Source organism: Geotrypetes seraphini, chromosome 5 (assembly GCF_902459505.1).
Source record: "Geotrypetes seraphini chromosome 5, aGeoSer1.1, whole genome shotgun sequence".
Taxonomy (NCBI): domain Eukaryota; kingdom Metazoa; phylum Chordata; class Amphibia; order Gymnophiona; family Dermophiidae; genus Geotrypetes; species Geotrypetes seraphini.
Genome location: NC_047088.1, coordinates 216,662,191 through 216,678,675, shown reverse-complemented (window position 1 = coordinate 216,678,675; position 16,485 = coordinate 216,662,191). Strand labels below are relative to the sequence as shown.

The 16,485-nt window shown below is 41.2% G+C and overlaps 1 protein-coding gene across 2 annotated transcripts in view; it reads left to right on the top strand.

Moving 5' to 3' along the window:
• Nucleotides 1–16,485, top strand: part of GALNT5 (polypeptide N-acetylgalactosaminyltransferase 5) — a 127,511-nt gene that overhangs the window by 69,347 nt on the left and 41,679 nt on the right. For both annotated transcript variants that reach the window (XM_033946142.1, XM_033946144.1), the window contains exons 4-6: nt 7–126; nt 3,873–4,008; nt 12,548–12,667. In XM_033946142.1, coding sequence (XP_033802033.1) covers nt 7–126; nt 3,873–4,008; nt 12,548–12,667 — 376 coding nt within the window. The remainder of the gene's footprint in view (nt 1–6; nt 127–3,872; nt 4,009–12,547; nt 12,668–16,485) is intronic.

Genomic DNA, 16,485 nt, shown 5'->3' with positions numbered 1-16,485 from the left:
TTCTAGCATACCTGAAAGATTATTTAGACAAATATATGCAGAAATATCCAAAAGTTCGGGTTCTTCATCTGAAGGAGAGGTGCGGTTTGATACGAGCCAGACTTGCTGGAGCAAATATTGCTACAGGTAAAGTATTTGTTTTGTTTTCTATCAATGATTTACATATTTGTTTAAACATAAATCTGAAATTAAAATATGTAGATTTTTGAATATGTGATGGTCCATTTTGCATAGAACATGGAATTCAGACATCCAGGTCGGAACATGCTCAGTTCCAGGGGTATTTTACAAAGGGCTGCACCGAGCTCAGAGAGTCTTTTATAACATATATGGTATATAAAGAAATGCAAGTGTCAGGTACTTATGACCTGGATTGGCCACTGTGGAAACAAGATATTGTATTAGATGGATCATAGGTCTGACCTAATATGACTATTTTCATGTTATATGTCACATATAGCAGGAACAGCTAGCTTTCAAATTTACATATGCAAAAAGAGTGGCATGTGTAAGTGGTACTTTTGCAACTTCCATGAGTAACTGCTGACATTTTCACATGCAACGTGGCCCTTTTTACAAACCTATTTATATACAGCAAGTGCTATCAGTTAGGCCACAATTTTTTTTGGGGGGGGGAATCAGCAATAAACAATAGGGGATTAAAGAGAATTACTCCCTTCCTCGTGTAAAATCCTGGGATAAATGAGCACACTTGAAAAATCTATGTGTACCTTCAAGCTGGTTCAAAAGTTAATGGGAACATTTTAGAGATAGTTGTGTATTGCCTATCTAAGATGGGGATTCTCAGGTGAGTAGTCTGATTTTATTAGATGGAGCTGCAACTTAACCTGGTGTATTTTATTGTACAAGGGTAAATCCAAAAGTAAAGGCAAAATTAATTTAATGACTTTAATAGAAGTAACTGTGAGCAATTGAACATCACTTTTCCACATAGTCCCCAAGCAAGACTATACATTTGCTGAATCGTTCAACTAGTTTCTGCATTCCTGCAAAATTTTTCGGCTGCTCCAGAAGCCAGGTGATCACAGCTTCCTTTATTTCATCATGCTTTGTCTTTTGTTCTCCGGATCACAGTGATGCACCCATGCCTCATCACCAGTAACAATTCTCTCCAGAATACTCGGATCTTCATACCGTCTCGGAACTGGGTCACAACCTCCACACGCTGTTGCTTGCGCAGATCAAGCTGTTTGGGAACCCGTTGTGCGCAGACTTTTCCTGTATCCCACCCAAGTCATCATGCATTATGACAAATGCAGATCCATAGCTGATATCCAAATTTGCAGCCAATTGAGACACCGTTATTTGTCCGCCTTCTCTTATCAAGACATCCGCCCTGTTAATATGCTCTTGTGTGCACAATGTTGATGGGCAACCAGAATGACCTTCATCGGCTGCACGCTTTTAAACCTTTTTATCACTCATAAACCTTATGTTGATTCATGGTATTATGTCCATACTGAGTCAATGTCTGAAGGTGAATTTCTACAGGTTTCACTCCTTCTACCCAAAGAAAGCGCACTACTGCACGTTCTTCAGTGGTGCAATCTTGCAATGGTGCGTCCATGATTTTGACCTTATGGCTGCCACTTATACTACACAATCTGGAAAGTGTGCACAGTGTTTTCTATTGACAGAATTTTTTGTGGGTTTTTTGCTTGTTTTTGTTTATTAATGACATAAAACAAATGAATGCACATCCCTAGGACCATAAATATTATAAAACAGTGCAAGTCAGTTTGAAATACATACTTTAAAGATTTCCTGTGCTAGAGCTTTAAAAATAGAGAGCAGTCCATGTAAGCTTTAAGACTAGGGTCAGTATTTCAAATATGAGAATAAACTAAACTAAATTAAATAGACAATAAAAAATAGAATCATGCAAAAAAAGTCTTGTGATAAGAACATAAGAATTGCCGCTACTGGGTCAGACCAGTGGTCCATCGTGCCCAGCAGTCCGCTCTAGTAGCGGCCCCTAATCAAAGACCAGTGCCCTAACTGAGACTAACCCTACCTGCGTACATTCTGGTTCAGCAGGAACTTGTCTAACTTTGTCTTGAATCCCTGGAGGGTGTTTTCCCCTATAACAGACTCTGGAAGAGCGTTCTAGTTTTCTACACTCTCTGGGTGAAGAAGAACTGCCTTACGTTTGTACGGAATCTATCCCCTTTTAATTTTAGAGGGTGCCCTCTCGTTCTCCCTACCTTGGAGAGGGTGAACAACCTGTCTTTATCTACTAAGTCTATTCCTTTCAATAACAAGCCTTTTTCCTAATTCCTCCTAATTTTCACTAGAAGTTCTACAGCACTATTGGCCAAGGTTCGTCCTGTATAATTTTTCTGTAGTCTTTCTTTTCCTTTCTGAAGTTTCAAGGCATTAAATCCTTGGACAAAGGTTACACTGTTTAAGAAATCTACAAGCTTACACTCTTCATTGCACTTCCCTCCTGTTTTTTTCTGAAATTTGAACTCGTTACTATTTTGATATGGTTTCTGGGTCACTAATTTGCTGATTCAATAAAACAGTTTTCCCATTTACATAGCTCTTTTTTTTATGTCCCATAAACTCAGAATGGGGAAAATGTTCTTAATGAATTGTTATTTATTAATTTGGGTTTATTAACCGCCTTTATGAAGAGATTCACCCAGCATTCAGAAGCATCCACCACTGTCAACACCAGTCGGAACTGCTTTTATAAGGAAAAAGTAGTTCTATATGTAGCTCCATGTTTTGGAGTAGGCCAAGGAGGAACAGAAAAGTTTATGTACTCTGAAATGGAATTTAGCCATAAAGTGGGAGGTTGTATAACAGGATGTCCAATAGGAACTTGTTCAATAAAGGAATGTTGGCACCTGCTTTCGCCTAACCAGGTTTATATGTGCTTAACATTTAGAGGCCAGCACTTACGTCAGCCGTAGAGCTGGTGTGTTAGCTCCTAAGTGCTACAGATACCCATGTAATATATTGTATACTTTCTCCTCTGTATTCGTGGTTTCTGTATCTACGGATTCAATTATTCGCGGTTTTAAAACAAAAAATGCTTTTTTCATTTTTGGGGCTATTTCAAGCCCCCTTAGGCCTTACCTGGTGGTCTAGCGGGTTTTCGGGGCAGGAGCGATCTTCCCACGCTCCTGCCCCGTGCAGATCGCTCACAGGAAATGGCTCGAGAGACTACAGGAGCTCAAGGCAGCCATTTCCTGTGAGCGATCTGCACGGGGCAGGAGCATGGGAAGATCGCTCCTGCCTGAAAACCCGCTAGACCACCAGGTAAGGCATAAGGGGGGGGGGAGCTTTCAGAGCTTAAAATAGCCGGGGGAAGCGGTGGTTAGGGGCAGAACCGGCCCGAATATTATTCGTGGGTTTTTTTTATATTCGCGGGCTGGCTCTGCCCCTAACCACCGTGAATACAGAGTGGGAAGTGTATTCTGTAGCTTACAAGCACAAGACAGATACACTTCTCCCTGTATATTCACTGTGATAGGGAATTAACAGAACTGCAAATAACTTTTTCATATGTTATTCGCAGTTTTCTATTTAAAAATATCGTGAATATGGTGAAACCGCGATTAACATGGTGGGAGACCTGGCCTGTTCCTGAAGGAGAGGCAAAACACGGTGAAGAAAGTGCTGGGAATCGGCGATTTTCTCTGTAAACTCTTGGAATCAGCGATTTCTCTATGCAAGCTGACGTAACGGGGGGGAGCAGCCAGCAAGCTAAAAACCGTAAACAATCGAAACCACGATTGCTGAAACCGCAAATACGGAGGGAGAAGTATATATGTATATCTAAAGAGAGATATAATTATGACATTGATTTGTCAATATTAATTAAATCCTGTTTGCACTATCAGGTGATGTTCTGACTTTCCTGGATTCACATGTTGAATGTAATGTTGGCTGGTTGGAGCCACTTCTGGAAAGAGTACATTTAAATCGAAAAAAATTGGCATGTCCAGTAATCGATGTAATTAGTGATAAGGATATGAGGTAAGTTTCTCTGTTGTCATGCCACACTCATTTTGAAAAGCTTTTTGCTGTCCTTGTCTGGAAAACTCCAAATAGACAATAGTACAGCAAAAAAGAGTACTGAATGTTATTCCATACGGAAAGTCACGGCAACCAATTTAGGAGTCTGTGCACTAAGACTCTATATTTGGCGCTTTAAAAATCGATGCCGATCAGAACGGCGCTTAGCGCAATTCTATAAAAGGCATATACTATATGTAGAATCGCTCTTAGCAGACATATGACGCACTAGCATTTAGGTGCATCCATTTATGGTAATAAAAACCAGTTCTAAATGTCTACGCCTAAGTTGTGTATTGATCGGGCATATTGCATAACAAGAGTACCTGATTACTATTTGATGTATTGTAAACCACTTTGGGTGAATCTCTTCATGAAAAGACAGCTAATAAAAATAATTAATTAATTAGCTTTTAAGGACACCCACTATCCACCCATGCTCTTTCGTTGGCCATGCCTCCTTTTGAGATTCGCACACTAGAACTGACGTGCACCATTTTATAGGATGCACTTACAGGTTGTGTGTGTAACTTCTAATTAGTGTCAATTATGGGTCAATCTGGAAGGAGGAAATGGAAAATATATTTACATTGGTGTGATATACAGGCCTTCTTCACAGATAAAAGAAGTGGACAGAGATTTAATAGTAGACATGCAGAATATAGCTGTAAAAGGGGGAATATTACTAATAGGTGATTTTAACATGCCAGATGTTGATTGGAGTATCCCTATAGCAGGGTCTGCTAGAAGTAGGGAGATCCTGGATTCTCTGCAAGGACATTTCCCCATAAATCCTATTTTATTTTAATTATAGGGTTTATCATCTTTATTTTAGTATGTTTCAATATAACCTATGTGTTAATATGTCTAAGGCTATAGCTTAGCCATCCTTTTGCTTGGGTTTGACTCTTTGCTAATTCATATTTATGTTTAGCATATTACTCCTGTCCTTTGAACATCATAAGCCATTGTAACTATAATTCTCTTAGGCTGACAAATATAATTCAGCCAATACATATATTAGACCTTAGTCTATTTGAATTAAAGCAGATAAGGTTTTGTCTTCTTTTGTATGTCATCTTTTAACGCTGTACCTATCCTGTGAGTAATATTGCTTAGGTATTGTTGGAAACAAGTTAGATGATATATACAGTACAGATATTTCTGCCTTATTAATTGTGGATCACTTCACAAAGACAATTGCCATATCAGAGGAAGCTGTATGCTACATGAGAATCCGTGTTTACACCCTTTCAATTAATTAATGACTTATTTACATAATTATGGACTAATGCTATTTGAAATATCATCGCTGAAAAATTTTCAGCCATATGAAACCCCGATGACGGATGAGCCCCAACGGAAGGATCTTGCTACCAGAGAAGGAACCGGATTAGCACCTAGACTTACCAGCAGACTTCCTGACTGTTGCTACCAAAGACAGGATGACCTTTATGACCTTGAACTTCTACAGCTTTAATTATGGACTTATTAATTTGCACTTTAACTCTTTTATGGACTCATGCAGTATTAGTACATATATAGATTCATATGTTTTTCTTGATTGTAACTTTATGCATTTTCATCCTGTTTTGACTCCCACAATAGCTCCCTAGTTATTTTCCCTTTCAATTAGATTCTTTCCATCCCCTTTCTTGCTGCTAAGCTGAGGAGGAGTGCAGTGAAGAAGAAGTAATGAGCCCAGCTGAAGGATGATGACGTAAGATTTGATGTGGTTACCTGGACTTTCACCCCTGGCGTCCGGACCCAGCCGAGTCTGCTCTGATCCCAGCTATTTTGGAAGAGCATGGAAATAATCTAACTTGTTAATTTATCCCTCCATCCCTTTTGGATGTAGTATGCTCATAACAAGATGAAGCCATAAAAGGAGAATATATTAAAACGTATCAGATTAAATTATGAACCCCTGCAGATGCCTAGTTGCCTGAACTATCCCAAATGTTGAGATAGAGACCCCTACACAGACCCATACACAACATTTTTGATAATCTTGACTTGGCTGATTTTGATGTACCTCCCTATGAAACACCAATAGCTGATTTCCCCTCCCAAGAGCCACCACCTGTCACCACCACGTCAATACTTTATTCTGATGTTTCTAACACACTAGTATAAGCTCTGCAGTCATATCCCAGGTGCCTACCTGACTTTTACATTGCATATTATCCTAATTATTGCATATTATCACGTATTAATAATTTTATTGTGACATGTTATGCTGCTCTGTTCCGGGTTAGTATAGTATGGGTGGGCACTTGTCCTTTTCATTTTTACCATATACAATTTCAAGTACGTGGCCCTATGCCTGTGCTGTACAATCACTGACACAATCTACCTTCTGACCGAATATCCAGATGTCAAAGCCACCTGGAGGGGCTTTGAAGAGGGGATGAGAGGGAAAGGAGGATGGAAAGAAGAAGAAGATCATAAAATCCTTGTCAAGTCCTTGTGGGATACAGGTGAAGCAGGATAAGTCCTTTGGATAAAGGTGAAGTAACCAGACCTCACAGGAGAAAACCCCCTCCCCTCCCTCTTGCTCTAATAAATCAGTATATTAACTGTAAAAGATATTTCATAACCCACTTGCCAGCTGGCCTATAGTGATTGAGAAATATCCTGTTTCTGAGTTAGCTATGGTAAGCAAAAACTTATAAGAAACAAGACTTAAATTCCAATGCATGGCACCTGGCCGGATATTATGCAAAGAGGAACACAGCTCATGGTCAGAAAAATAGAATTCTCAAGAATATTATTTAGCAAGATATATCACGTGTTACCACAGTAGAGAAGGAATTTGAGACTCGGAATTGCTTATATGGTAAAGGGAAAAGGGCATTTACGGGAAAGGGTTAGGCCTTACGGTAGACTGAACAAACGTATAAGATGACACAAATAGATAAGCCAATAAATGAATCTACTTATGTAATGACGTATAAGAAAATAACCAATAAAGATGTATCATGTGATTTAGGCCAACGTGGTATTGACCACCAAGAAATGTATAAAACCAGGCCTATAAGCAGAAGTAATCAGAACAGAATTCAGAGAATCCTCAGGCCTGAAGATCACTTTCTGTTACGCTATATGCTGAATGATTTATTCTTGTAAGCTGTTACTGATTTGCTAATAAATATATACCTATTGAAACCAGTATATAGTGTGTGAAGTCTCCATTCCGAGGTAGGCCTAGACAGCGGCCTACTTCACCATGCAGATGGGGCCATACTGGACTTAGTACTTACAAACAGGGAAAGTGTTTCTGGTATTACAGTGGATGATCATTTTGACATCCTGTGATCATCGCATGGTGTGGTTTAATATTAAGACAGATGTAGAGAGGGATCATTAAAAAGTAAAGGTTCTAGACTTTTAAAAAAAGCTCACTTTGTTCAGATGAGGGATTACATCAAGGAATTGTCTGTATGGGAACATCTGGAAAAAGTAGGGCTGTATGCATTAACTCAAGAAAAAAATTATCTCCATGCCCTTACACTAGAGGTCTGCATGGGAACGGGGATCGCGTTCATGAAATATAAAAAAACCCAAGAAGAGGAGAGCAGAAAGCACTACAGGGTGAAACTGAAAGAAGCCAAGAGAGAGATACGTTTGGCGAAGGCACAGGCGGAAGAACAAATGGCTAAAAATGTAAAAAAGGGAGATAAAAATTTTTTCAGATATATTAGTGAAAGGAGGAAGATAAAAAATGGAATTGCTAGGCTAAAAGATGCTGGGAACAAATATGTGGAGAGTGATGAGGAGAAAGCAAATGTGCTAAACAAATACTTCTGTTCTGTGTTCACAGAAGAAAATCCTGGAGAAGGACCGAGATTGTCTGGCAAAGTTACACGAGAAAATGGAGTAGATTCTGCGCCGTTCACGGAGGAGGGTGTTTATGAGCAACTTGAAAAACTGAAGGTGGACAAAGCGATGGGACCAGACGGGATCCATCCCAGGATACTAAGGGAGCTCAGAGAGGTTCTGGCGAGTCCTATTAAAGACTTGTTCAACAAATCTCTGGAGACGGGAGTGATTCCTGGGGATTGGAGGAGAGCGGATGTGGTCCCTATTCATAAAAGTGGTCACAGGGATGAAGCAGGAAACTACAGGACGGTGAGCCTCACTTCAGTTGTTGGAAAAATAATGGAAGTGTTGCTGAAAGAAAGGATAGTGTATTTCCTTGAATCTAATGGGTTACAGGATCCGAGGCAACATGGCTTTACAAAAGGTAAATCGTGCCAAACGAACCTGATTGAATTTTTTGATTGGGTGACCAGAGAGCTGGATCAAGGACATATGCTAGATGTAATTTACTTGGATTTCAGCAAAGCCTTTGATACAGTTCCTCATAGGAGGCTGTTGAACAAACTTGAAGGGCTGAAGTTAGGACCCAAAGTGATGAACTGGGTCAGAAACTGGCTGTCGGACAGACGCCAGAGGGTGGTGGTTAATGGAAGTCGCTCGAAGGAAGGAAAGGTGACTAGTGGAGTCCCTCAGGGTTCGGTGCTGGGGCCAATCCTGTTCAATATGTATGTAAGTGACATTGCTGAAGGGTTAGAAGGAAAAGTGTGCCTTTTTGCAGATGATACCAAGATTTGTAACAGAGTAGACACCGAAGAGGGAGTGGAAAATATGAAAAAGGATCTGCAAAAGTTAGAGGAATGGTCTAATGCCTGGCAACTAAAATTCAATGCAAAGAAATGCAGAGTAATGCATTTGGGGATTAATAATAGGAAGGAACCGTATATGCTGGGAGGAGAGAAGCTGATATGCACGGACGGGGAGAGGGACCTTGGGGTGATAGTGTACGAAGATCTAAAGGCGAAAAAACAGTGTGACAAGGCAGTGGCTGCTGCCAGAAGGATTCTGGGCTGTATAAAGAGAGGCGTGGTCAGTAGAAGGAAGAAGGTGTTGATGCCCCTGTACAGGTCATTGGTGAGGCCCCACTTGGAGTATTGTGTTCAGTTTTGGAGACCGTATCTGGCGAAAGACGTAAGAAGACTTGAGGCGGTCCAGAGGAGGGCGACGAAAATGATAGGAGGCTTGCGCCAGAAGACGTATGAGGAGAGACTGGAAGCCCTGAATATGTATACCCTAGAGGAAAGGAGAGACAGGGGAGATATGATTCAGATGTTCAAATACTTAAAGGGTATTAACGTAGAACAAAATCTTTTCCAGAGAAAGGAAAATGGTAAAACCAGAGGACATAATTTGAGGTTGAGGGGTGGTAGATTCAGGGGCAATGTTAGGAAATTCTACTTTACGGAGAGGGTAGTGGATGCCTGGAATGCGCTCCCGAGAGAGGTGGTGGAGAGTAAAATTGTGACTGAGTTCAAAGAAGCGTGGGATGAACACAGAAGATTTAGAATCAGAAAATAATATTAAAGATTGAACTAGGCCAGTTACTGGGCAGACTTGTACGGTCTGTGTCTGTGCATGGCCGTTTGGAGGAGGATGGGCAGGGGAGGACTTCAATGGCTGGGAGGGTGTAGATGGGCTGGAGTAAGTCTTAACAGAGATTTCGGCAGTTGGAACCCAAGCACAGTACCGGGTAAAGCTTTGGATTCTCGCCCAGAAATAGCTAAGAAGAAAAAAAAAAAATTTAAATTGAATCAGGTTGGGCAGACTGGATGGACCATTCGGGTCTTTATCTGCCGTCATCTACTATGTTACTATGTTACTATGTAACCCTGCAGGGATCCCCCCAGGTCCATAGGCCTCTCACAGGGATCCCCCCTCAGGTCTATGGGACTCCCATGGGTATGGATGCTCCGGAGTTCCCATGGAAATGCCGGCCTACCTTTGATCTAATGTTCCCTCTAAGCTTTTTCGATCCTTCAGTGTACCTGTTGCTGGTTGCCACTCACATGGGAGAGCTCTGTACATCCACCATTCAGGGAGACAGAACTGGCGCTTGATGGCCAATCATGAATACTTCCTTGTAGAAGTGCTCCTGATTGGCCATCAATCTCCAGCTCTTATTCCCAGTAGTGAGCCTTAGCATGAGACCTCCCTTCAAGAATTTTGTTGGCTCAATCCTCCCACCACTCACTGCGGCTGTGCAGAGGAACACCAGAGAGACTGAGCAGCATAACTGTGCAGCTCCAGAGCTAGACTACCCTGCATTAAACTGCTTCAGCCCAGCAGGTACCAACATTAAGGGCTCCTTTTACAAAGGTGTGCTAAAATGCTGCACGCGCTAGCCGCTACTACCTCCTTTTAAGCAGGCAGTAATTTTTAAGCTAGCACATGCTATAGCGTACGCTAATCTTGTGCGTGCGCTAAAAACGCTAGCACACTTTAGTAAAAGGAGCCCTAAATATGTACAATCGGGATGCAATTTACAGAATCCAGGCCTAAGTGCTTAGACTACTAACAGAGGTGGTGTCAGTTCATGCATCTAAGAGCTATGTCTACTAAAGCTTCCTAATAAATTAGCTTAGTGAATGCTAATGTGGGACTTTCCCACATGTTAAGCCTATTTCTTGCACACTCAGGAAATATGAAAATTTCCTGTAATTTTTTGCATATTGTGTGCTAATGTTTGCATTAGCATGCATAACCTAAAAAAATTGATGGTGTAAAGTACTTTCCTAATGATCCTAATGACAGCTCACCAATCTGCTGACTTCGACCACAGACTACAAAACCTTCAAAAAAGAAACAAAAACCCTACTCTTCAAAAAATACATAAAACCAATATAACATAACCAAACAGGCTCTGAACTCCTCCTGCAATTACCAACTACTCTTTAACAAATTAGAAAATGCTCAAACTATTCCTTAAGTACTTCTTAATATTTTAACAATATGTTCTTCTTATTATCATTACCCAATCATGTAATTGCGCTGTCGCACAAATCTTATGCACTAACACAGGTTGGTTTAGAGATTAACAGGGGTCTCAAGCGCTCACTACCAGAAGCCTGAGTTATTTATCAAAGCCACTGGCTGATACCGTGAGCTATCATCGGTCCCGTATCTTATCTCTATGCCTATGATTTGTGCATTTTAGTTATATTAATATTAACTTATTTTCTTTATAAATTATTCCTAAAACTCTATATTATTCAATGCTTCACCATTCCAAATTCATCAGGATTACTTAGCTTTTTTTGTATCTTTTTCTTGCTGTTTTATTCCCATTCCATGTAACTCAGGATTTCTCAACTTATTTTCATTATGTTAATCCTGTTATTTTCCTCAAGATTTTTCCTCAAAATAACAGGATTAACATAATGAAAATAAGTTGAGAAATCCTGAGTTACATGGAATGGGAATAAATCAGCAAGAAAAAGATACAAAAAAAGCTAAGTAATCCTGATGAATTTGGAATGGTGAAGCATTGAATAATATAGAGTTTTAGGAATAATTTATAAAGAAAATAAGTTAATATTAATATAACTAAAATGCACAAATCATAGGCATAGAGATAAGATACGGGACCGATGATAGCTCACGGTATCAGCCAGTGGCTTTGATAAATAACTCAGGCTTCTGGTAGTGAGCGCTTGAGACCCCTGTTAATCTCTAAACCAACCTGTGTTAGTGCATAAGATTTGTGCGACAGCGCAATTACATGATTGGGTAGTGAGATTCACAAAGTTTATAATAGAGGTGATAACTTCTTATTATCATAACAACTCTTATGTAATCCGCCTTGAACCACAAAGTAAAGGCGGAATAGAAATCAGTAATGTCATGTAATGTAATCCTGTAAGTCTCAGTTTGAGTCATGTAACAATAAAGATCCGGAATGTGCAAGATATACGATAGTGCTCAGTATTGCTGAAGTATAAACATTTTAAGTTTGTATGTTGAGCTTTTTCATTGTATTTAAAGCAACGGTACATAAAAGCCAAACCAGTACCTTGGCTATAGTGTTTTTTCTTTTTTGGGTTTCTCCTGGGTTTCCTATCTCCTTATCCCCCTACTCCACCACAATTTTTCTATTTTTATTTGCATTTTAATTATGATTTAGCACTTGCCTTTTTCACTCTTTTTGGAATTAAAAAGTGTATACCACCTTGAAGATACCCATTTTAAAGATATCTTCTCTCTTAAGTTCACTCTAGCTGTCTGTATTATGTATATATTTTCCTAATGCCAGGGTACTTGTAGATCATTCTGATATACTCATAGATCAACCCAGAAGAGCCCCAGGTGTGGACTGGCCAGACAAGAGTTTTCAGAATTTTCATGTGCTGACTTCTCCTAGAGAATAATTTAACAACCAGTAAAATGTCCATGGGAAGGGGCAGGGCTTGCAAATCTATCCACAGGGCTCCCTGACCTCATGTTCCATAACAGACAAGGCACTCAAGTCTAAATACCAGTGCCACAGTTCACAGCACCTCAACCTTAGCCACAAGGTCAGCCTAGTAATTTTGAATTAGGTAAACTACTTAAAGCTTTGATGTCATTGACTGTATGCCACATCCAGGGAGCATGGATCATTCAACTTTCTTTTTTCTCCATGTAGATACATGACTGTGGACAGCTACCAAAGAGGCATTTTTACTTGGCCAATGAACTTTGGGTGGAAGCCAATTCCTCTAGAAGTCATTAAGAAAAATAAAATAAAAGAATCTGATCCAATAAGGTAAGAGAGCCTAGATGAAGAGAGATTAGAATTAAGATTTAGCTCATGCCTTTCTCAGAAGTTCTTGTCAAGTTACATTCAGGTACAGTAGGTATGAAAGATCCAGGTCTTATAATAGTATTGATCTCATGGGCATAAAAAAAGAAGCAATCATGTCTAGTAGATAAATGAAAGTAATGAGAGCTCCTGAAAAGTGTTTCTTTCTTATGGAAGCTTGCTTTATTTAGCTGAGAATTTCTGAAAAGTCACCCAATTACCGTATATACTGGAATATAGGATGAGATTTTGGGGCCAAAAAAATGACCCAAAAATGGGGGTCTTGTCCTATATTGCTGCAGACCTGCCATTAGGCCGGGACAGGAGGGATCTCTCCCGTCTCCCATCCCAGCTGATACTATCAATTTTTTACTACCACCAATCCCCCCACCCCCACCCCCCCGGCGTACCTTTTCCCTGGTGGTCCAGCTGTGTATCCCGCACTGAGCCCCTTCTTCCGATCTTGCAGCCAGCGGCGTATCTGGGCTGGCACACAGGAGCGAGCTTTTCGAGCTCCCACCTGGCCCTGCGTCACTTCCTGAATGGCTGCCACCAGTTCTGGCGGTTCTCACGGCAGCCATTCAAGAAGCGGCGCAGGGCCAGGCAGGAGCTCAAAAAGCTCACTCCTGCATGCCGGCCTAGGTGCACTACTAGCTGCGAGATCGGAAGGAGGGGCTCAGCATGGGATACACCGCTGGACCACCAGGGAAAAGGTACGCGGAGGGGGGGGGGTAAAAAAATTTTTGTATCGGACAGGCCTCCTGTCCCGGCCTACCATTAGACAACTAGAGGGGGAAAAGAAGGAAGGTGGAATCAGGGTGTAGAGTCTGGCAGGGAAGGGGGACAGGGTGAAGAGCCTGGCAGGTAGTTAGGGGGGCTAGGTTCAGAGTCTGGCAAGGAAGGGGGCTGAGTTCAGAGCCTGATAGGGCAGGGAGGGAAGGGGGCTGAGTTCAGAGACTTGCAGGGCAGGGAGGGAAGGGGGCTGGGTGCAGAACTTGGCAGGGAGGGGACTGAATGCAGAACCTGGGAGAGAAGGGCGTGTGGGAGGGAACACTGGGTGCAGATCCTGGCAGGGCATGGCACTTGAATATTAAGCCCCTGTCTTATATTCGAGTCAACCATTTTTCCTCCTTTTGGGGGGGGGGGAAATGGGGGTCTTGACTTATATTCAGATCAACTTATATTCGAGTATATACGGTAATATCTGAAAATAAAGTTCCCTTTTATGGTGTTATTATGCCCCTGTATATTATCTTTAAGAAAATGTATGCTTAGCACAGTCCATTAATTGTGTTGTGTTCTCATTTTTCCTTTCCTTTCTTTTCCTTCAATCAACTTCCCCAACTCTGAGTACTCAGCACAATTTTCAAACACATCTACACATTTACCAGCAGCCAGTAAACAAGCCTGTTGCCCATGGATTTTCAAATGCTATGCAGATAATAACAAGCTGAAAATGCATCTTACCAGCCTGATACTATAAGGACAATTCTGTAACTAGGCGCCTCCAATTAGGTAAACCACAGAGCAGTGCACAAAGGCCAGTATCTGTGATTAAAGCCTCAGTTTTATTGAAAGCAACCATAAGTATAAGTGCAAACTGTGACTGATTATAATGACCACATGCCCGACATGGTTCAGGACTTCAGTGTCTGACTCAGGAGCAGTATTCAACAAATGTAGACAGCAATTTCACCTATGAAAACAACAAAAATAGGGATATAAATAACTTTAAAAAATTCTCTTGTATAACAAAATATCTCAACATTAGAATGAAATCACAGAGCCATACATCATAGTAAAAGTCATAAGAAGTATTAGGACCTCCATATGTGAAACTGAAAAATAATGAATAATAGGACAAAACTTTATCTAACGTGACCACCTACATGGTTGCACATAAGAGGTTCTTAAACCCCCAGACATTAATGCTAAAATAATTTAAAACTGCTGCAAAACCTCCCCAACCCCAAGAAAACCAACTGACAAGGGGGAGAGACAAGAAGAAACCTCAATCTAAGTTAATCAGCAAATTACACATAGTGTGAAACAGGAGAACCCTCAGTAACACAGCCACCCACTAAGGGAAAGGCTGTCACCGGCTGACACTCAGAAAGAGTGTAAACTGTGAAACATCCCCGGGTTCTTCCTGTAAGTGAGAATAAATCAAGTGCACCCCCAAAAAGTGCTACGTGTGAAAAAAGATTCTAGAAATCAAAAAAACACACTATGAGGTTAAGAAATTCTTGTCTCTACTCCTTGCCAGGGGGGCCAAACAAGGAAAGAAAGTGTCCAAATCTGTCCAAATCAGAACCAAGCCAGTCAATAAATGGAAGTACTTAGCTTCTTTAAACTGTAGAACAGCCAGCCGATGTGTGACATCATCCGTCCAACGGGACTCCGTTTCGGGGGTGCACACCCCCTTCCTCAGGAACAACTGGACTGTAATGAGACTGGTGATTCCTCCGGCATGGCTTGGAAAGTAAGGCAGAAAATGGCACCTAACAGAGGAAAACGCCTCCAGATTTAAACTGCAGCCACTGGTATTATTGGATGAAAAAGTCAGATGACCAATTTCTTGAGGGAAGAAGTGGAAATTCCCTAAATACCAAAAAGAGTAAAAAATGACAACGTATCAACGAAGTAAGTCCCACAAAAGATACGAATGGGATTATACTGTGTGTACGAAGAAAAGTTAAGCAAAAAACAGATCGCAAAAAAGGCTAGTATGTAAGTTGCCATTCTATGTAATCGTTGTGTCCATTAGGAGTCAGGGTCTGTAATTCAAAAATCCAGTATTGTTCTCTTCTCTGTAACCACTTAGTTTTGTTACCCAAATAGTCAGCAAACAGACATTCAATGATGAACCAGCGTAGGTCTCGGAAAGTATGGCCATGCTGGATACAATGGGGGACCATAGGAGAATTCAATGATTGAGTGTTGATCCGTGACCGATGTTCTATCAATCGGGTTCTGACAGTTCTCTGTGTGCGACCCACATAGATCATGGTGCAGGGGCAGATGATAACATAAATAGCCCACATGGATTTACAAGTAGTGTCTGACTTTAGAGTGTATAATCTGCCAGTGTGGGGATGTTGCCACTGATTGCCCTGAATGGTGGTGTGACAAATGTCACAAGTGTCACTGCATCTGGAATGGCGGCCTTCCCGCATAGTAAAGCCCCTGTTCTTGCTGTATCTAGAATGAACCAGGTAATCTCCTAAGTTCTTAGCCCGGGAATACGCTATACGGGGAAAATCTTGGAAGACCGGGTGAAGCTGAAGAATAGGCCAATGTTTCCGGATGCTCTGGGCCACACGGGCAGCATGATTAGAAAAAGTCAGTATGCATGTGGTGCCCTCCGCTTCTTGAGTAGGAGTCGCCGAGAGGAGGAGTTCCCTATTAGCGAAAAGGGCCCTAGTGTAAGCGTTCTGTAGAACATTATGAGGGTACCCTCTCTCCTTGAATCTGGCGTAAAGTTTCCTCGCTTGAAAACGAAACTCTTTGGTGTCAGAACAAATCCTACGAACACGGAGGAACTGGCTGACCGGTAAAGACTGTTTTAGTTTTGTGGGATGACAACTAGTGTAACTGAGGTAGTTGTTGACTTCAACAGATTTTCTGTACACTGTGGTGGTCAGGATGTGTTCTGACTTAGTGACCCATACATCCAAAAAAGATATATGGGATGAATTGGACTCCATAGTGAATCTCAGATTGGAGTCCAATGAGTTTAACCAATCAACGAAATGAGTTAATAGTTCTATAGGTCCCGTCCA